The sequence below is a fragment of the Thunnus albacares genome, chromosome 3 (assembly GCF_914725855.1).
Source record: "Thunnus albacares chromosome 3, fThuAlb1.1, whole genome shotgun sequence".
In the NCBI taxonomy this organism is placed as follows: Eukaryota; Metazoa; Chordata; class Actinopteri; order Scombriformes; family Scombridae; genus Thunnus; species Thunnus albacares.
Genome location: NC_058108.1, coordinates 20,561,178 through 20,582,125, shown reverse-complemented (window position 1 = coordinate 20,582,125; position 20,948 = coordinate 20,561,178). Strand labels below are relative to the sequence as shown.

Below are 20,948 nucleotides of genomic sequence, written 5' to 3'. Positions count from 1 at the left end.
GGCACTTGCTGAAACAACTGATTTTGTTGATTTTCTTGGGAGTACAGTCTCAAATATTGTGTTGCATTTAGCATAACTTTAACATTCACTTGGCCAGTATATTCATTCATTCATTCATTTATATGGTTTATTTAGAATTACATTTAAAAGGTCAATAAGAAACATCAGTGTACTTACCGCTGTTTTTACTTTGGTAGCTAAAGACTGAAACTCTGGGGAAGACTTGTTTGCAAGTTGTGATGTAAAGTTTTGCTCCATCTTAAATCCCAATATGAGCTTTGAGTCATCTGATGGGGCAGCTGTTGTTTGGGTTGGAGCACCAGTTGTGACAACTGGTTGTGCTGATGTTCCATTTACTGGTGGAGAGGTTACATTGCCTAGAATTACATTAGATATAAAATATACACAATTTTATGAGCTGAAATAATACATGCATTGATGCTGATGCTATATTACTTGTATAAACTACTACTGATGAGAAAATAAAGTCACTGTGTGAGATTTTACATTACCTGGCGGTGGTGCTGAGGTTGCATTCACTGATGGTGAGGTTACATTGATTTGTGATGACGTTGCACTGACAGGTTGGGAGGTTGCATTTGCCGATGGTGACGTCATATTGACTGGTGGTGAAGTTGCGTTGAGTGGCGGTGAGGTCATGTTGGCTGGTGGTGAAGTTGCGTTGAGTGGCGGTGAGGTCATGTTGACTGGTGGTGAAGTTGCGTTGAGTGGTGGTGATGTCATGTTAGCTGGTGGTGAAATTGTTTTAATTAAGTTAATTATTATATATGTATTATATATATTAAAGTCTATAGCAGTTGATTGCTTCAGTAAACTTGTTGAGTCTTATTATTTCATGGAATAGAAGTGGTGGTTAGAGACTTAAGTCACTTGCTGATTGGAAAGTACATTGTCATGACAACAAGTTCCACTGAATTGCGAATGGTAATTACATTATATTTTCCTGTAAAAAATTGTTTTGAGAACTGACTAAGCAACATTATTTGATCTTTTAAAATTTTTTAAAAATTCAAAAATTTTAAAACTGCATTGATAAACTGGCTATGGGAGAAGATGCATTACCTGGCAATGACATTGTGGTGAGTGGTGGTGATGTCATGTTAACTGGTGGTGAGGTTGCATTGTGTGGTGGTGATGTCATGTTGAGTGGTGGTGAGGTTGCATTGAGTGGTGGTGATGTCATGTTGAGTGGTGGTGAGGTTGCATTGAGTGGTGGTGATGTCATGTTGAGTGGTGGTGAGGTTGCATTGAGTGGTAGTGAGGTCATATTGACTGGTGATGAGGTTGTATTGAGTGGTGGTGAGGTTGCATTGAGTGGTGGTGAGGTCACGTTGAATGGTGGTGATGTTGCATTGAGTGGTGGTGAGGTCATGTTGAATGGTGGTGAGGTTGCGTTGAGGGGTGGTGAGGTCATGTTGAGTGGTGGTGAGGTTGCATTGAGTGGTGGTGAGGTTGCGTTGAGTGGTGGTGAGGTCATGTTAAGTGGTGGTGAAGTTGCGTTGAGTGGTGGTGAGGTCATGTTGAATGGTGGTGAGGTTGCATTGAGTGGTGGTGAGGTCATGTTAACTGGTGCTGAGGTTGCATTGAGTGGTGGTGAGGTCATGTTGACTGGTGGTGAGGTTGCATTGAGTGGTGGTGAGGTCATGTTGAATGGTGGTGAGGTTGCGTTGAGTGGTGGTGAGGTCATGTTGAGTGGTGGTGAGGTTGCATTGAGTGGTAGTGAGGTCATATTGACTGGTGATGAGGTTGTATTGAGTGGTGGTGAGGTTGCATTGAGTGGTGGTGAGGTCACGTTGAATGGTGGTGATGTTGCATAGAGTGGTGGTGAGGTCATGTTGAATGGTGGTGAGGTTGCGTTGAGGGGTGGTGAGGTCATGTTGAGTGGTGGTGAGGTTGCATTGAGTGGTGGTGAGGTTGTGTTGAGTGGTGGTGAGGTCATGTTAAGTGGTGGTGAAGTTGCGTTGAGTGGTGATGAGGTCATGTTGAATGGTGGTGAGGTTGCATTGAGTGGTGGTGAGGTCATGTTGACCGGTGGTGAGGTTGCATTGAGTGGTGGTGAGGTCATGTTGACTGGTGGTGAGGTTGCATTGAGTGGTGGTGAGGTCATGTTGAATGGTGGTGAGGTTGCGTTGAGTGGTGGTGAGGTCATGTTGAGTGGTGGTGAGGTTGCATTGAGTGGTAGTGAGGTCATATTGACTGGTGATGAGGTTGTATTGAGTGGTGGTGAGGTTGCATTGAGTGGTGGTGAGGTCACGTTGAATGGTGGTGATGTTGCATAGAGTGGTGGTGAGGTCATGTTGAATGGTGGTGAGGTTGCGTTGAGGGGTGGTGAGGTCATGTTGAGTGGTGGTGAGGTTGCATTGAGTGGTGGTGAGGTCATGTTAAGTGGTGGTGAAGTTGCGTTGAGTGGTGATGAGGTCATGTTGAATGGTGGTGAGGTTGCATTGAGTGGTGGTGAGGTCATGTTGACTGGTGGTGAGGTTGCATTGAGTGTCGGTGAGGTCATGTTGAATGGTGGTGAGGTTGCATTGAGTGGTGGTGAGGTCATGTTGAATGGTGGTGAGGTTGCATTGAGTGGTGGTGAGGTCATGTTGACCGGTGCTGAGGTTGCATTGAGGGGTGGTGAGGTCATGTTGACTGGTGGTGAGGTTGCATTGAGTGGTGGTGATATCATGTTGAGTGGTGGTGAGGTTGCATTGAGTGGTAGTGAGGTCATATTGACTGGTGATGAGGTTGTATTGAGTGGTGGTGAGGTTGCATTGAGTGGTGGTGAGGTCACGTTGAATGGTGGTGATGTTGCATAGAGTGGTGGTGAGGTCATGTTGAATGGTGGTGAGGTTGCGTTGAGGGGTGGTGAGGTCATGTTGAGTGGTGGTGAGGTTGTGTTGAGTGGTGGTGAGGTCATGTTAAGTGGTGGTGAAGTTGCGTTGAGTGGTGATGAGGTCATGTTGAATGGTGGTGAGGTTGCATTGAGTGGTGGTGAGGTCATGTTGACTGGTGGTGAGGTTGCATTGAGTGTCGGTGAGGTCATGTTGAATGGTGGTGAGGTTGCATTGAGTGGTGGTGAGGTCATGTTGAATGGTGGTGAGGTTGCATTGAGTGGTGGTGAGGTCATGTTGACCGGTGCTGAGGTTGCATTGAGGGGTGGTGAGGTCATGTTGACTGGTGGTGAGGTTGCATTGAGTGGTGGTGATATCATGTTGAGTGGTGGTGAGGTTGCATTGAGTGGTAGTGAGGTCATATTGACTGGTGATGAGGTTGTATTGAGTGGTGGTGAGGTTGCATTGAGTGGTGGTGAGGTCACGTTGAATGGTGGTGATGTTGCATAGAGTGGTGGTGAGGTCATGTTGAATGGTGGTGAGGTTGCGTTGAGGGGTGGTGAGGTCATGTTGAGTGGTGGTGAGGTTGCATTGAGTGGTGGTGAGGTTGTGTTGAGTGGTGGTGAGGTCATGTTAAGTGGTGGTGAAGTTGCGTTGAGTGGTGATGAGGTCATGTTGAATGGTGGTGAGGTTGCATTGAGTGTCGGTGAGGTCATGTTGAATGGTGGTGAAGTTGCATTGAGTGGTGGTGAGGTCATGTTGAATGGTGGTGAGGTTGCATTGAGTGGTGGTGAGGTCATGTTGACCGGTGCTGAGGTTGCATTGAGGGGTGGTGAGGTCATGTTGACCGGTGCTGAGGTTGCATTGAGTGGTGGTGAGGTCATGTTGAGTGGTGGTGAGGTCATGTTGAATGGTGGTGAGGTCATGTTGACCGGTGCTGAGGTTGCATTGAGGGGTGGTGAGGTCATGTTGACTGGTGGTGAGGTTGCATTGAGTGGTGGTGATATCATGTTGAGTGGTGGTGAGGTTGCATTGAGTGGTAGTGAGGTCATATTGACTGGTGATGAGGTTGTATTGAGTGGTGGTGAGGTTGCATTGAGTGGTGGTGAGGTCATGTTGAATGGTGGTGATGTTGCATTGAGTGGTGGTGAGGTCATGTTGAATGGTGGTGAGGTTGCGTTGAGGGGTGGTGAGGTCATGTTGAGTGGTGGTGAGGTTGCATTGAGTGGTGGTGAGGTCATGGTCACTGGTGGTGAAGTTGCATTGAGTGGTGGTGAGGTCATGTTGACTGGTGATGAGGTTGTATTGAGTGGTGGTGAGGTTGCATTGAGTGGTGGTGAGGTCATGTTGACTGGTGGTGAGGTTGCATTGAGTGGTGGTGAGGTCATGTTGACCGGTGCTGAGGTTGCATTGAGTGGTGGTGAGGTCATGTTGAATGGTGATGAGGTTGCATTGAGTGGTGGTGAGGTTGCATTGAGTGGTGGTGAGGTCATGTTGAATGGTGATGAGGTTGCATTGAGTGGTGGTGAGGTCATGTAGACTGGTGGTGAGGTTGCATTGAGTGGTGGTGAGGTCATGTTGACTGGTGGTGAGGTCATGTTGACTGGTGGTGAGGTCATGTTGACTGGTGGTGAGGTTGCATTGAGTGGTGGTGAGGTCATGTTGAATGGTGGTGAAGTTGCATTGAGTGGTGGTGAGGTCATGTTGACTGGTGGTGAGGTTGCATTGAGTGGTAGTGAGGTCATGTTGACTGGTGATGAGGTTGTATTGAGTTGTGGTGAGGTTGCATTGAGTGGTGGTGATGTCATGTTGAGTGGTGGTGAGGTTGCATTGAGTGGTGGTGAGGTTGCATTGAGTGGTGGTGAGGTCATGTTAAGTGGTGGTGAAGTTGCGTTGAGTGGTGGTGAGGTCATGTTGAATGTTGGTGAGGTTGCAGTGAGTGGTGGTGAGGTCATGTTGAATGGTGGTGAGGTTGCGTTGAGTGGTGGTGATGTCATGTTGAGTGGTGGTGTGGTCATGTTGAGTGGTGGTGAGGTCATGTTGGCTGGTGGTGCAGTTATTTGAATTAATTAATATATATTTATTATATATATTAAAGTCTATAACAATTGACTGTTTTGGTAAAGTTGTTGAGTCTTGTTATTTCATGGATTAGAAGTGGTGGTTAGATACTTATGTCACTTGCTGATTGGAAATTATATTGTCATGACAGCAAGGTACACTAAATTGTGATATGGTAATTACATTATACTTTCTTGTTTAAAATCGTTTTGAGAACTGATTAAATGACAGTATTTGATCTCTTAAACTTAATAGAGTTGAAATTTCATGGATGGGTTGTGTTATGATAATACCTGGTGAGGGAGTTGTGTTCATCAGTGTTGAAGGTGCAGCCGTGGCTGGGGCTTGAGTTGGTGCCATCACAACTGAAAACAACAATTTTCAAATAAGTAATTGTGTTGTCTTAAAAATATTTTTGTCATCATACATGCAGTATGTGCTTGAAATAGTAGTTTTCAAAATTTAACATTCAATGATTGGTAATTTTTTAAAATTATTATTTGGTAATACTATATGGTCTTACCGGTTGCAGTAATAGATGATGTGTTGACACTGAGGGAAAAGCTTGAGTTGGAAGCAGCAGTCTTCAAAGTTTCAGTCACAGAACTGGCATTTGGTAGTGTAGTCGCATTATTGAATTTCAGCTCAGCATCAACCACAATGGAACCTTGACTGTAAAATAAATATTTTTGAGATGTTACTTTTCATTACTGTAGTCTTATTTGGCCATTGTTGCCATTGTTGTTTAACTAAGTCTCCATGACAAGGATGAATGATACATGTAGGAATGAAAAACAACAAAAATCTTTTTGTAAAATCTAAACTCTTTTCTCTTATACATATGATAAACCATACATTGAAACTTAAGTACAAAACTCCTCTCAATTTCAATTAACAAGCAAATACAAATGTATTCATTAGCACATCAGAATATGCAATTTTGTAAAATGTAATAGGAGGAGCAATATTTCATACCTGAAGCCGTTGATGACAGTTCGATTGAAGCTTGTTCCAAATTTTTCTGAATACACCTTGTCGAGCTGTAAATGGATTTTAATAAAAACGATTACACAATTTTAAAGTAGAAGAAAAGAAATATGTTAATTTATTTTTTTGTTTGAAAGAGTTTTCACCTTTTCATACGTAATAATCATTTGTGTCTGACATTAGCCATGTTTTGTCATGTAAAAACTCACATCTCTTAGGTATCTTTTTCTTCCATCTATAACTTGAGTATTGAAAATATAATGCCATGTGATAAACTTATGTGAACTGTTCCAAATTGTATTTCTCCATATTTTAAGTGAAAGCTATTTTTATTACTGTATTTGTATAAATAATGTATATTCTATCACCTGCTATTGTATCTTGAGAATCCATTCCCACTACAGGATGAAAGTTGATCTAATTTGAGAATCTCTTTAAAACATTCCTAAGGAGACAGGATCTTTTGAAGTTCTGTCATCTAAACTTTCTATGCTTCATTTGGGATTTCATTATGGAAAGATGAAAAAAGGAACTAAATATATACAAACTTACCTGTGTGGTTACTTTGTTTTCTAGTTTCTTGAACTCTGTAGAGGATTTATTTTTAAGTTGTGATGTAAAATTTTGCTGCAACTTAAATCCCAGCTTAATTGTTGGCTCTTGAGTTGGGGCAGCAGTTGTGGTTGTAGCTGGGGCAGCAGTAGTTGTGATTTTTGGTGGTGCTGATGTTTCATTTACTGGTGGAGAGCTTGTGTTAGCTAGAAATAAATAAAAAAAAGTACAGCAAGACAAACTGCATTAACAAATATAAAATTACAAATGATAGTGCTAGTGATAAAGATACCTTATGTAGCTGCGTTTCTTAGTGTAGCACTCAAGCTACCTATGAAACTGACACTTTATTGGCTGGTGGTGAAGTTGTGGTGATTGTTCCAAAAATTTTGAAAACTTCATTGATAAACTGGCTGTGGGAGAATATGCATTACCTGGCAATGACATTGTGGTGAGTGGTGGTGAGGTTGCATTGAGTGGTGGTGACGTCATGTTGACTGGTGGTGAAGTAGCGTTGATTGGTGGTGAGGTTGCATTAACTTGTTGTGAGGTCATGTTAACTGATGATGAGGTTGCATTGACTGGTGGTGAGGTCATGTTTACTGGTGGTGAAGTTGCGTTGAGTGGTGGTGAGGTAATGTTGACTGGTGGTGAGGTCATGTTGGCTGGTGGTGAGGTCATGTTGACTTGTGGTGAAGTTGCATTGAGTGGTGGTGAGGTCATGTTGACTGGTGGTGAAGTTGCCTTAACTGGCTGTGAGGTCATGTTGACTGGTGGTGAAGTTGCATTAACTGGCGGTGAGGTCATGTTGACTGGTGGTGAGGTCATGTTGACTGGTGGTGAAGTTGCATTGAGTGGTGGTGAGGTCATGTTGACTGGTGGTGAAGTTGCGTTGAGTGGTGGTGAGGTCATGTTGACTGGTGGTGAAGTTGCATTGAGTGGTGGTGAGGTCATGTTGACTGGTGGTGAAGTTGCATTGAGTGGTGGTGAGGTCATGTTGACTGGTGGTGAAGTTGCATTAACTGGCTGTGAGGTCATGTTGACTGGTGGTGAGGTCATGTTGACTGGTGGTGAAGTTGCATTGAGTGGTGGTGAGGTCATGTTGACTGGTGGTGAAGTTGCATTGACTGCTGGTGCAGTTGTTTTAATTAATTATTATGTACTTATTATATATATTAAAGTGTATAACAATTGATTGTTTTGGTAAATTTGTTAAATTTTGTTATTTCATTGACTAGAAATGTTGGTTAGATACTTATATCACTTGCTGATTGGAAATGACATTGTCATGACAGGAAGGTACACTAAATTGTGATATGCTAATTACATTATATTTTCTTGTGTAAAATTGTGTTGAGAACTGATTAAGTGACAGTAATTGATCTTTGCAACTTAATAGAGAGAGAATTAAAATTTCATGGATGGGTTGTGTTATGATAATACCTGGTGAGGGAGTTGTGTTCATCAGTGTTGAAGGTGCAACTGTGGCTGGAGCTTGAGTTGGTGTCATCACAACTGGAAAAAACAATTATTAAATAAGTAATTGTGTTGTCTTAAAAATATTTTTGTCATCATACATGCAGTATGTGCTTGAAATAGTAGTTTTCAAAATTTAACATTCAATGATTGGTAATTTTTTAAAATTATTATTTGGTAATACTATATGGTCTTACCGGTTGCAGTAATAGATGATGTGTTGACACTGAGGGAAAAACTGGAGTTGGAAGCAGCAGTCTTCAAAGTTTCAGTCACAGAACTGGCATTTGGTAGTGTAGTCGCATTATTGAATTTCAGCTCAGCATCAACCACAATGGAACCTTGACTGTAAAATAAATATTTTTGAGATGTTACTTTTCATTGCTGTAGTCTTATTTGGCCATTGTGGCAATTGTTGTTTACCTAAGTCTCCATGACAAGGATGAATAATACATGTATGAATGAAAAACAACAAAAATCTTTTTGTAAAATCTAAACTCATTTGTCTTGTACCTATGATAAACCATACAAATGAAACTTGAACACAAAAATCCTCCCAATTTCTATTAATAATCAAATAAAATCTATTCATTACCAAACCAGAATGAGCAACTTTTTAAAATGTAATAGCAGGAGCAATATTTCCAACCTGAAGCCAATGATGACAGTTCGATTGAAGCTTGTTCCAAATTTTTCTGAATACACCTTGTTGAGCTGTAAATGAGTTTTAATAAAAACAATTATACAATTTTAAAACATGAGAAAAGAAATATGTTGCAAGTACACCATGGCTTTTCCATTTTTCTTTACTACTCTGCTTTTTTACTTTCTTTTGTTGTTTGAAAGAGATTTCACCTTTTCATTTGTTTCTGACATTTGTGTCTGACATTAGCCATGTTTTGACATGTAAAACATCACATCCCCAAGTATCTGTTTCCTCCATCTCAAACTTGAGTACTGAAAATATAATGCCATGTGATACACATACTTGAACTGTTCTGACCTGTATTTCTCCATATTTTAAGGGAAAGCTATTTTCATTACTGTATTTGTATTAACAATGTATATTCTATTACCTGCTATTGTATCTTGACAACCCATTCCCACTACAGGATGAAAGTTGATCTAATTTGAGAATCTCTTTAAAACATTCTTGAGGTGACAACGTCTTTTGAAGTTCTGTTATCAAACTTTCTATGCTTCATTTGGGATTTCATTATGGAAAGATGAAAAAAGGAACTAAATATATACAAACTTACCGGTGTGGTTACTTTGTTTTCTAGATCCTTGAACGCTGGTGAGGATTTGTTTGCAAGTTCTGGTTTAAAACTTTCCCGCAACTTAAATCCCAGCTTAATTGTCGGTTCTTGAGTTGGGGCAGCAGTTGTGGTTGTTGCTGGGATACCAGTGGTTGTGATTCTTGATGGTGCTGATGTTTCATTTACTTGTGGAGCGCTTGTATTAGCTAGAAATAAATAAAAACGTACAGCAAGACAAACTGTGTTAACATATACAAAATTACAAATTGTAGTGCTAGCGATGTGACAAAGATACCTTATGCAGATTTTTTCTTGGTGTAATGTGCAAGCTACCTATAAAACTGACATTTTATTGACTGGTGGTGAGGTTGTGGTGATTGTTCCAAAAATTTTGAAAACTTCATTGAGAAACTGGCTGTGGGATATGATGCAGTACCTGGCAATGACATTGTGGTGAGTGGTGGTGAGGTTGCGTTGAGTGGTGGTGACGTCATGTTGGCTGGTGGTAAAGTTGCGTTGAGTGGTGGTGACGTCATGTTGAATGGTGGTGAAGTTGCATTGACTGGTGGTGAGGTCATGTTTACTGGTGTTGAAGTTGCATTGACTGGTGGTGACGTCGTGTTGACTGGTGGTGAAGTTGCATTAACTGGTGGTGAGGTCATGTTGACTGGTGGTGAAGTTGCGTTGAGTGGTGGTGAGGTCATGTTGACTGGTGGAGAGGTTGCATTGAGTGGTGGTGAGGTCATGTTGACTGGTGGTGAAGTTGCATTGAGTGGTGGGGAGGTCATGTTGACTGGTGGTGAAGTTGCATTGAGTGGTGGTGATGTCATGTTGACTGGTGGTGAAGTTGCATTGACTGCTGGTGCAGTTGTTTTAATTAATTATTACATATTCATTATATATATTGAAATCTATAACAATTGATTGTTTTGGTAAAGTTGTTGAGTCTTGTTATTTCATGGACTAGAAGTGGTGGTTAGATACTTATATCACTTGCTGATTGGAAATAACATTGTCATGACAGCAAGTTACACTAAATTGTGATATGCTAATTACATTATATCTTCCTACGTAAAATTGTGTTGAGAACTGATTAAGCGACAATATTTGGTCTTTTAAACTCAATAGAGAGAGAATTAAAATTTCATGGACGGGTTGTGTTATGATAGTACCTGGTGAGGGAGTTGTATTCATCAGTGTTGAAGGTGCAACTGTGGCTGGGGCTTGAGTTGGTGCCATCACAACTGAAAAAAACAATTATCAAATAAGTAATTGTGTTGTCTTAAAAATATTTTTGTCATCATACATGCAGTATGTGCTTGAAATAGTAGTTTTCAAAATTCAACATTCAATGATTGGTAATTTTTTAAAATTATTATTTGGTGATACTATATGGTCTTACCGGTTGCAGTAATAGATGATGTGTTGACACTGAGGGAAAAGCTTGAGTTGGAAGCAGCAGTCTTCAAAGTTTCAGTCACAGAACTGGCATTTGGTAGTGTAGTTGCATTATTGAATTTCAGCTCAGCATCAACCACAATGGAACCTTGACTGTAAAATGAATATTTTTTGAGAAGTTAGTTTTCATTGCTGTAGTCTTATTTGGCCATTGTGGCAATTGTTGTTTACCTAAAATTCCACGACAAAGATGAATGATACATGTATGAATGAAAAACAATAAAAACCTTTCTGTAAAATCTAAACTCTTTTGTCTTGTACCTATGATAAACCATACAAATGAAACTTAAACACAAAAATCCTCCCAATTTCTATTAATAAGCAAATAAAAATCTATTCATTACCAAACCACAATATGGAACTTTGTAAAATGTAATAGGAGGAGCAATATTTCATACCTGAAGCTGTTGATGACAGTTTGATTGAAGCTTTTTCCAAATTTTTCTGAATACACCTTGTCGAGCTGTAAATGAGTTTTAATAAAAACAATTATACAATTTTAAAATACGAGAAAAGAAATATGTTGAAAGTATGCCACAGCTTTTCCATTTTTTTTACTACTCTGCTTTTTTACTCTCTTTTTTTGTTTGAAAGACATTTCACCTTTTCATTTGTTTCTGACATTTGTGTCTGACATTAGCCATGTTTTGACATGTAAAACATCACATCTCCGAGTATCTGTTTCCTCGATCTCAACTTGAGTATTGAAAATATAATGCCATGTGATACACATATGTGAACTGTTCTGACTTGTATTTCTCCATATTTTAAGTGAAACCTATTTTTATTACTCTATTTGTATTAACAATGTATATTCTATTACCTGCTATTGCATCTTGACAACCCATTCCCATTACAGGATGAAAATTGATCTAATTTGAGAATCTCTTCAAAACATCCTTAAGGAGACAACGTCTTTTGAAGTTCAGTCATCTAAATGTTCTATGCTTCATTTGAGATTTCATTATGGACAGATGAAAAAAAGAATTGAATATATACAAACTTACCTGAGTGGTTACTTTGTTTTCTAGATCCTTGAACGCTGGTGAGGATTTGTTTGCAAGTTCTGGTTTAAAACTTTCCCGCAACTTAAATCCCAGCTTAATTTTTGGCTCTTGAGTTGGAGCAGCAGTTGTGGTTGTCGCTGGGGCACCAGTGGTTGTGATTCTTGGTGGTGCTGATGTTTCATTTACTGGTGGAGAGCTTGTGTTAGCTAGAAATGAATAAAAAAAGCACAGGAAGACAAACTGTGTTAACAAATACAAAATTACAAATTGTAGTGCAAGCGATGTGATAAAGATACCTTATGCAGATGCATTTCTCAGTGTAGCGCTCAAGCTACCTATGAAACTGACATTTTATTGACTGGTGGTGAAGTTGTGGTGATTGTTCCAAAAATTTTGAAAACTGCATGAATAAATGGCTGTGGGAGAAGATGCATTACCTGGCAATGACATTGTGGTGAGTGGTGGTGAGGTCATGTTAACAGGTGGTGAGGTTGCATTGACTGGTGGTGAGGTCATGTTGACTGGTGGTGAGGTTGCATTGACTGGTCGTGACGTCATGTTAACTGGTGGTGAGGTTGCATTGACTGGTGGTGAGGTCATGTTGACTGGTGGTGAAGTTGCATTGACTGGTGGTGACGTCATGGTAACTGGTGGTGAGGTTGCATTGACTGGTGGTGATGTCATGTTAACTGGTGGTGAGGTTGCATTGACTGGTGGTGAGGTCATGTTGACTGGTGGTGAGGTTGCACTGACTGGTCGTGACGTCATGTTAACTGGTGGTGAGGTTGCATTGACTGGTGGTGAGGTCATGTTGACTGGTGGTGAAGTTGCATTGACTGGTGGTGACGTCATGTTAACTGGTGGTGAGGTTGCATTGACTGGTGGTGAGGTCATGTTGACTGGTAGTGACGTCATGTTAACTGATGGTGAGGTTGCATTGACTGGCGGTGAGGTTGCATTGACTGGTGGTGAGGTCATGTTGACTGGTGGTGAGGTCATGTTGACTGGTGGTGAGGTCATGTTGATTGGTGGTGAGGTCATGTTGGCTGGTGGTGAAGTTGTTTTCATTAATTAATATATATTTATTATATATATTGAAGTCTATAACAATTGATTGTTCTGGTGAAGTTGTTGAGTTTTGTTATTTCATGGATTAGAAGTGGTGGTTAGATACTTATATCACTTGCTGATTGGAAATAACATTGTCATGACAGTTACACTAAATTGTGATATGCTAAGAACATTATATTTACCTGTGTAAAATTGTGTTGAGAACTGATTAAGTGACAGTAATTGATCTTTTAAACTTAATAGAGTTGAAATTTCATGGACAGGTTGTGTTATGATAATACCTGGTGAAGGAGTTGTATTCATCAGTGTTGAAGGTGCAACTGTGGCTGGAGCTTGAGTTGGTGCCATCACAACTGAAAACAACAATTATAAAATAAGTAATTGTGGTGTCTTAGAAATATTTTTGTCATCATACAGACAGTATGTGCTTGAAATAGTAGTTTTCAAAATTCAACATTCAATGATTGATATTTTTTAAAAATTATTATTTGGTAATACTATATGGTCTTACCGGTTGCAGTAATAGATGATGTGTTGACACTGAGGGAAAAGCTTGAGTTGGAAGCAGCAGTCTTCAGAGTTTCAGTCACAGAACTGGCATTTGGTAGTGTCGTCGCATTATTGAATATCAGCTCAGCATCAACCACAATGGAACCTTGACTGTAAAATGAATGTTTTTGAGAAGTTATTTTTCATTGCCGTAAACTTATTTGGCCATTGTGGCAATTGTTGTTTAATGAAGGCTCCATGACAAGGATGAATGATACATATATGAATGAAAAACAATAAAAATCGTTTTTGTAAATATAAACTCTTTTGTCTTGTACCTATGATAAACCATACAACTGAAACTTAAGCAAAAAAATCCTCCCAATTTCTATTGATAAGCAAATAAAAATCTATTCATTAGCAAACCAGAATCAGCAACTTTGTAAAATGTAATAGCAGGAGCAATAATTCATACCTGAAGCTGTTGATGACAGTTCGATTGAAGCTTTTTCCAAATTTTTCTGAATACACCTTGTTGAGCTGTAAATGAGTTTTGATAAAAACAATTATACAATTTTGAAATATGAGACAAGAAATATGTTGAAAGTACGCCACAGCTTTTCCATTTTTCTTCACTCCTATGCTTTTTTACTTTTTTTTGTTTGAAAGAGGTTTCACCATTTCATTCATTTCTCACATTTGTGTCCGACATTAGCCATGTTTTGACATGTAAAAACTCACATCTCTTAGGCATCTGTTTCCTCCATCTATAACTTGAGTATTGAAAATATAATGCTGTGTGATACGCATATATGAACTGTTCTGAATTGTATTTCTCCATATTTTAAGTGAAAGCTATTTTCATTACTGTATTTGTATTAACAATGTATATTCTATTACCTGCTATTGTATCTTGACAATCCATTCCCACTACAGGATGAAAGTTGATCTAATTTGAGAATCTCTTTAAACATTCTTAAGGAGACAGCGTCTTTTGAAGTTCTGGCATCTAAACTTTCCATGCTTCATTTGGGATTTCATTAATGAAAGATGAAAAAAGGAACTAAATATATACAAACTTACCGGTGTGGTTACTTTGTTCTCTAGATCCTTGAACGCTGGTGAGGATTTGTTTGCAAGTTCTGGTTTAAAACTTTCCCGCAACTTAAATCCCAGCTTAATTGTTGGCTCTTGAGTTGGGGCAGCAGTTGTGGTTGTCGCTGGGACACCAGTAGTTGTGATTCTTGGTGGTGCTGATGTTCCATTTACTGGTGGAGAGCTTGTGTTAGCTACAAATTAATAAAAAAGTACAGCAAGACAAACTGCGTTAACAAATATAAAATTACAAATTGTAATACTAACAGTGTAATAAAGATACCTTATGCAGATGCATTTCTTAGTGAAGCACTCAAGCTACCTAGAAAACTGACATTTTATTGACTGGTGGTGAGGTTGTAGTGATTGTTCCAAAAATTTTGAAAACTGCATGAATAAATTTGCTGTGGGAGAAGATACATTACCTGGCAATGACATTGTGGTGAGTGGTGGTGAGGTTGCATTGAGTGGTGGTGAGGTCATGTTAACTGGTGGTGAGCTTGCACTGAGTGGTGGTGACGTCATGATGACTGGTGGTAAAGTTGCATTGAGTGGTGGTGAGGTCATGTTAACTGGTGGTGAGGTTGCATTGACTGGTGGTGACGTCATGTTAAATGGTGGTGAAGTTGCATTGTGTGGTGGTGAGGTCATGATGACTGGTGGTGAGGTTGCATTGACTGGTGGTGATATCACGTTAACTGGTGGTGAGGTTGCATTGACTGGTGGTAACGTCGTGTTAAATGGTGGTGAGGTTGCATTGACTGGTGGTGAGGTCATGTTGACTGGTGGTGAAGTTGCTTTAGCTGGTGGTGAGGTCATGTTAACTGGTGGTGAGGTTGCATTGAATGGTGGTGAGGTCATGTTGACTGGTGGTGAAGTTGCTTTAGCTGGTGGTGAGGTCATGTTTACTGGTGGTGAGGTTGCATTGAATGTTGGTGAGGTCATGTTTACTGGTGGTGAGGTGGCATTGAGTGGTGGTGAGGTCATTTTGACTGGTGATGAAGTCGCGTTGAGTTGTGGTGAGGTCATGTTGACTGGTGGTGAAGTTGTATTGACTGGTGGTGATGTCATGTCAACTTGTGGTGAGGTTGCATTGAGTGGTGGTGAGGTCATGTTCACTGGTGGTGAAGTTGCGTTGAGTGGTGGTGAGATCATGTTGACTGGTGGTGAAGTTGCATTGACTGCTGGTGCAGTTGTTTTAATTAATTATTACATATTTATTACATAAAAGTCTATAACAATTGATTACTTTGGTAAAGTTGTTGAGTCTTGTTATTTCATGGACTAGAAGTGTTGGTTAGATACTTATGTCACTTGCTGATTAGAAATAACATTGTTATGACAGCAAGTTACAGTAAATTGTGATATGCTAATTACATTATATATACCTGTAAAATTGTGTTGAGAACTGATTAAGTGACAGTATTTGATCTTTTAAACTTAATAGAGTGAAAATTTCATGAACAGGTTGTGTTATGATAATACCTGGTGAGGGAGTTGTGTTCATCAGTGTTGAAGGTGCAGCCGTGGCTGGGGCTTGAGTTGGTGCCATCACAACTGAAAACAACAATTATAAAATAAGTAATTGTGGTATCTTAAAAATATTTTTGTCATCATACATGCAGTATGTGCTTGAAATAGTAGTTTTCAAATTCAACATTCAATGACTGACATTTTTTAAAAATTATTACTTGGTAACAATATATGGTCTTACCAGTTGCAGTAATAGATGATGTGTTGACACTGAGGGAAAAGCTTGAGTTGGAAGCAGCAGTCTTCAGAGTTTCAGTCGCAGAACTGGCATTTGGTAGTGTAGTTGCATTATTGAATATCAGCTCAGCATCAACCACAACTGAACCTTGACTGTAAAATGAATGTTTTTGAGAAGTTATTTTTCATTGCCGTAAACTTATTTGGCCATTGTGGCAATTGTTGTTTAATGAAGGCTCCATGACAAGGATGAATGATACATGTATGAATGAAAAACAATAAAAATCGTTTTTGTAAATATAAACTCTTTTGTCTTGTACCTATGATAAACCATACAACCGAAACTTAGTTAGTTTTCATTGCTGTAATCTTATTTGGCCATTGTTGTTTAACTAAAACTCCATGACAAGGATTAATGATACATGTATGGATAAAAAAAACAACAAAAATATTTTCATAAAATCTAAACTCTTTTGTCTTGTACCTATGATAAACCATACAACTGAAATTTAAGCACAGAAATCCTCTCAATTTCTATTAATAAGCAAATAAAAATCTATTCATTACCAAACCAGAATATGCAACTTTGTAAAATGTAATAGCAGGAGCAATATTTCATACCTGAAGCTGTTGATGAGAGTTCGATTAAAGCTTGTTCCAAATCTTTCTGAATACACCTTGTCGAGCTGCAAATGAGTTTTAATAAAAACAATGATATAATTTTAAAATACGAGAAAAGAAAAATGTTGAAAGTATGCCAGAACTTATCCATTTTTCTTCACTACTACTTCACTGCTTAATTTAGTGTCTTGTTTGAAAGAGCTTTCTCCTTTTCATTTATAATAATCATTTGTGCCTGACATTAGCCATGTTTTGACATGTAAAACATCACATCCCCAAGTATCTGTTTCCTCCATCTCAAACTTGAGTATTGAAAATATAATGCTGTGTGATACACATATGTGAACTGTTCTGAATTGTATTACTCCATGTTTTAAATGAAAGCTATTTTTATTACTGTATTTGTATTAACAATGTATATTCTATTCCCTGCTATTGCATCTTGACAACCCATTCCCACTACAGGATCAAAGATGATCTAATTTGAGAATCTCTTTAGAACATTCTTAAGGAGACAACGTCTTTTGAAGTTCTGTCATCTAAACTTTCTATGCTTCATTTGAGATATGGAAAGATGAAAAAAAGAACTAAATATATACAAACTTACTTGAGTGGTTACTTTGTTTTCTAGATCCTTGAATGCTGGTGAGGATTTGTTTGCAAGTTCTGGTTTAAAACTTTCCCGCAACTTAAATCCCAGCTTAATTTTTGGCTCTGGTGGTGGCGCAGCAGTTGTGGTTGTAGCTGGGACACCAGTAGTTGTGATTTTTGGTGGTGCTGATGTTCCATTTACTGGTGGAGAGCTTGTGTTAGCTAGAAATAAATAAAAAAGTACAGCAAGACAAACTGCGTTAACAAATATAAATTTACAAATTATAATGCTATCAATGTGATGAAAATAGCTTATGTAGATGTATTTCTTAGTTTAGCACTCACGCTACCTAAAAAACTGACAATGTATTGATTGATGGTGAAGTTGTGGTGATTGTTCCAAAAATTTTGAAAACTTCATTGATAAACTGGTTGTGGGAGAATATGCATTACCTGGCAATGACATTGTGGTGAGTGGTGGTGAGGTCATGTTAACTGGTGGCGAGGTTGCATTGAGTGGTGGTGAGGTCATATTGACTGGTGGTGAAGTTGCTTTGAGTGGTGGTGAGGTCATGTTGACTGGATGTGAGGTTAGATTCACTTGTGGTGAGGTCAGGGTGACTGGTGGTGAGGATGCATTGACTGGTGGTGAAGTTGCTTTGAGTGGTGGTGATGTCATGTTAACTGGCAGTGAGGTTGCATTGACTGGTGGTGAGGTCATGTTAACTGGTGGTGAGGTTGCACTGACTGGTGGTGATGTCATATGGACTGGTGGTGAAGTTGCTTTGAGTGGTGGTGAGGTCATGTTGACTGGTGGCGAGGTTGCATTGAGTGGTGGTGAGGTCATATTGACTGGTGGTGAAGTTGCTTTGAGTGGTGGTGAGGTCATGTTGACTGGATGTGAGGTTAGATTCACTTGTGGTGAGGTCAGGGTGACTGGTGGTGAGGATGCATTGACTGGTGGTGAAGTTGCTTTGAGTGGTGGTGATGTCATGTTAACTGGCAGTGAGGTTGCATTGACTGGTGGTGAGGTCATGTTAACTGGTGGTGAGGTTGCACTGACTGGTGGTGATGTCATATGGACTGGTGGTGAAGTTGCTTTGAGTGGTGGTGAGGTCATGTTGACTGGATGTGAGGTCAGATTCACTTGTGATGAGGTCAAGGTGGCTGGTGGTGATGTCATGTTAACTGGCAGAGAGGTTGCATTGACTGGTGGTGAGGTCAGGTTTACTGGTGGTGAGGTTACATTGACTGGTGGTGATGTCATATTGACTGGTGGTGAAGTTGCTTTGAGTGGTGGTGAGGTCATGTTGACTGGATGTGAGGTCAGATTCACTTGTGGTGAGGTCATGGTGGCTGGTGGTGAGGTTGCATTGAGTGGTGGTGAGGTCATGTTGACTGGTGGTGAAGTTGCATTGAGTGGTGGTGATGTCATGTTAACTGGTGGTGAGGTTGCATTGACTAGTGGTGAGGTCACGTTAAATGGTGGTGAGGTTGCATTGACTGGTGGTGAGGTCATGTTAACTGGTGGTGAAGTTGCATTGACTGGAGGTGAGGTCATGTTGATTGATGGTGAGGTCATGTTGGCTGGTTGTGAAGTTGCATTGACTGGTGGTACAGTTGTTTCAATTAGTATATATGTATTATATATATTAAAGTCTATAACAATTGATTGCTTTAGTAAAGTTGTTGAGTCTTATTGCATGGATGAGAAAACTGCTACCTAGACCTACTGTCATTTTATTGAGTAGTGGTGAATTTATGGTGATTGTTACAAACAGATTGAAAACTGCATTGGCAAACTGGCTGTGGGAGAAGATGCATTACCTGGCAGTGACATTGTGGTGAGTGGTGGTGAGGTCATTTTGACCGGCGGTGAGGTCATATTGACTGGATGTGAGGTTGAGTTGACTGGCAGTGATGTCATGTTGAGTAATGTAGAAGTTGCATTTCCTGTTTGAGATGTAGCATTACCAGGGTGGAGAATAATTAGGATTATATGTAAAAGTTAAGTGGATGTATGGACTAGATAGACGTATTACTTCCTATTTGTTTTGTTTATTTTTTCATTTTAAATGACCATTGCTGTGTAAAGTTCAACATTTCACTTTCTTATACAGCTGTTCATGATGTTTAACATGCAAAAATAATTTTATTTATTTCATTTTTTGAGAAGTTTAGGGCAGAGAAATTTATAATTTCAATTTGTTGATACAATTTTCATACAGTAGTCAGTGTACAGAATTTATCTGTGAGGTATTTCCATACCCAAATGAAACATTTGAAATTATTGACAAGAATTATTCCTAGTTATTTTATGAAAACAAATTGTCGTTGTTTAATGAGAATTTACAAAACAGGGAAAGATTTTCTTTTTGTTTTTTGTCTTACCTGGTAAGGGACTTGCACTTGTTGGAGTTGAAGGTTGGGCTGTGGTGGGGGCTTGGGTTGGTGTCTGCACAACTGAAAGTTTAAGTTTTAAATTAAAAAAAATGTCATATTTTCAACACATGGGCAATCGCAATTAAATTATTTTGTCATTGAATATACATTGTGTTGTAAGTGGATGTAATAAAAACTTTCAAAGTTAAGGTTTTCTTTTGAATCAGGGAATAATCAAACCAATTTACCAGTTGCAGAAATGGACGATGTATTGACGCTCAGGGAAAAATTTGAGTTGGAAGCAGCAGCCACCAATGTGTCAGCAGCTGAACTGGCATTTGGCAGTGAATTCACCTCATTGAATATCAGGTCAACATCTGCCACAACGGATCCCTGCCTGTAACATAATATTTTTTGCATAATTATTGATCATCGAATGCCACATATTGATTAATTTTACCATTTATAAACTGTAACTGTAGTCATGACAATTATAACTATGTATAAATGAAAGAACAAATCAAATCAATTGATGAAACCTGACTACTGTCTTTTTTCATCTACTACAGCAAACCATTCGGTAAGAAGAGGCAATATTGTATACCTGAAACTGTTGATAACAGTTCGATTGAAACTCTCTCCATACTTTGTTGAATAAACCTTGTTGAGCTGTGAATGAAGTATATTAAAAAAACAAGTTAAATTTTTCAAAACACATATGAGACAAGATAGCTGATATGTCACAAATATTCCATGTTATATCTCTACTCTTATTTATTTCAAGGCCATAAAAGAGGTTGAAAATATATAAACTCACCTGTGTGGCTACTTTGTTTTCTAATTCCTTGAACACTGGTGAGGATTTGTTTTCAAGTTCTGGTGTAAAATCTTGCCGCAACTTAAATCCCAGCTTAATTTTTGGCTCTGGTGGTGGTGCAGCAGTTGTGGTTGTAGCTGGGGCACCAGTAGTTGTGATTCTTGGTGGTGCGGATGTTCCATTTACTGGTGGAGAGCTTGTGTTAGCTAGAAATGAATAAAAATAGTACAGCAAGACAAGCTGTGTTAACAAATATAAAATTACAAATAAAGCTGAAAGCAGCGATGTATGGGCCCTCACACCGCACACATGTCGGAGGGAGTGGCAGCTGTGGTATTGCTAATAGAGGTCGGTTGACAGGGCTCTGAATTTTCAGGATTATTGGACACCGTGTGAATGGGTAAAATATTAATTCCTGTGGGAAGGATGTGGCACTGGAGATGACATATTGGAAATTGTGTATACATTTGATGAACTATATGTCAATTAGGCTTCACTTCTTGTTGCCCATAGGCAACACAACATAAGTGAA

The 20,948-nt window shown here is 39.3% G+C and overlaps 1 protein-coding gene across 13 annotated transcripts in view; it reads right to left on the bottom strand.

The window, feature by feature from the left end:
* Positions 1–20,948, bottom strand: part of LOC122979790 (mucin-5AC) — a 65,075-nt gene that overhangs the window by 6,542 nt on the left and 37,585 nt on the right. For 8 of the 13 annotated variants that reach the window (XM_044347538.1, XM_044347527.1, XM_044347532.1 and 5 more), the window contains 28 exons: positions 20,417–20,622; positions 20,204–20,268; positions 19,848–19,996; positions 19,609–19,680; positions 19,045–19,170; positions 17,234–17,439; positions 16,627–16,691; positions 16,010–16,158; positions 15,781–15,852; positions 14,284–14,489; positions 13,676–13,740; positions 13,223–13,371; positions 12,993–13,064; positions 11,641–11,846; positions 11,032–11,096; positions 10,578–10,726; positions 10,348–10,419; positions 9,612–9,779; positions 9,176–9,381; positions 8,566–8,630; positions 8,114–8,262; positions 7,884–7,955; positions 6,441–6,646; positions 5,877–5,941; positions 5,425–5,573; positions 5,195–5,266; positions 513–749; positions 178–377 (listed from right to left, as the gene is read on the bottom strand). In XM_044347538.1, the coding sequence (XP_044203473.1) occupies positions 178–377; positions 513–749; positions 5,195–5,266; positions 5,425–5,573; positions 5,877–5,941; positions 6,441–6,646; positions 7,884–7,955; positions 8,114–8,262; positions 8,566–8,630; positions 9,176–9,381; positions 9,612–9,779; positions 10,348–10,419; positions 10,578–10,726; positions 11,032–11,096; positions 11,641–11,846; positions 12,993–13,064; positions 13,223–13,371; positions 13,676–13,740; positions 14,284–14,489; positions 15,781–15,852; positions 16,010–16,158; positions 16,627–16,691; positions 17,234–17,439; positions 19,045–19,170; positions 19,609–19,680; positions 19,848–19,996; positions 20,204–20,268; positions 20,417–20,622 (3,683 nt within the window). The remainder of the gene's footprint in view (positions 1–177; positions 378–512; positions 750–5,194; positions 5,267–5,424; positions 5,574–5,876; positions 5,942–6,440; positions 6,647–7,883; positions 7,956–8,113; positions 8,263–8,565; positions 8,631–9,175; positions 9,382–9,611; positions 9,780–10,347; positions 10,420–10,577; positions 10,727–11,031; positions 11,097–11,640; positions 11,847–12,992; positions 13,065–13,222; positions 13,372–13,675; positions 13,741–14,283; positions 14,490–15,780; positions 15,853–16,009; positions 16,159–16,626; positions 16,692–17,233; positions 17,440–19,044; positions 19,171–19,608; positions 19,681–19,847; positions 19,997–20,203; positions 20,269–20,416; positions 20,623–20,948) is intronic. The other 5 variants (XM_044347528.1, XM_044347530.1, XM_044347529.1 and 2 more) reach the window with 5 other exon arrangements.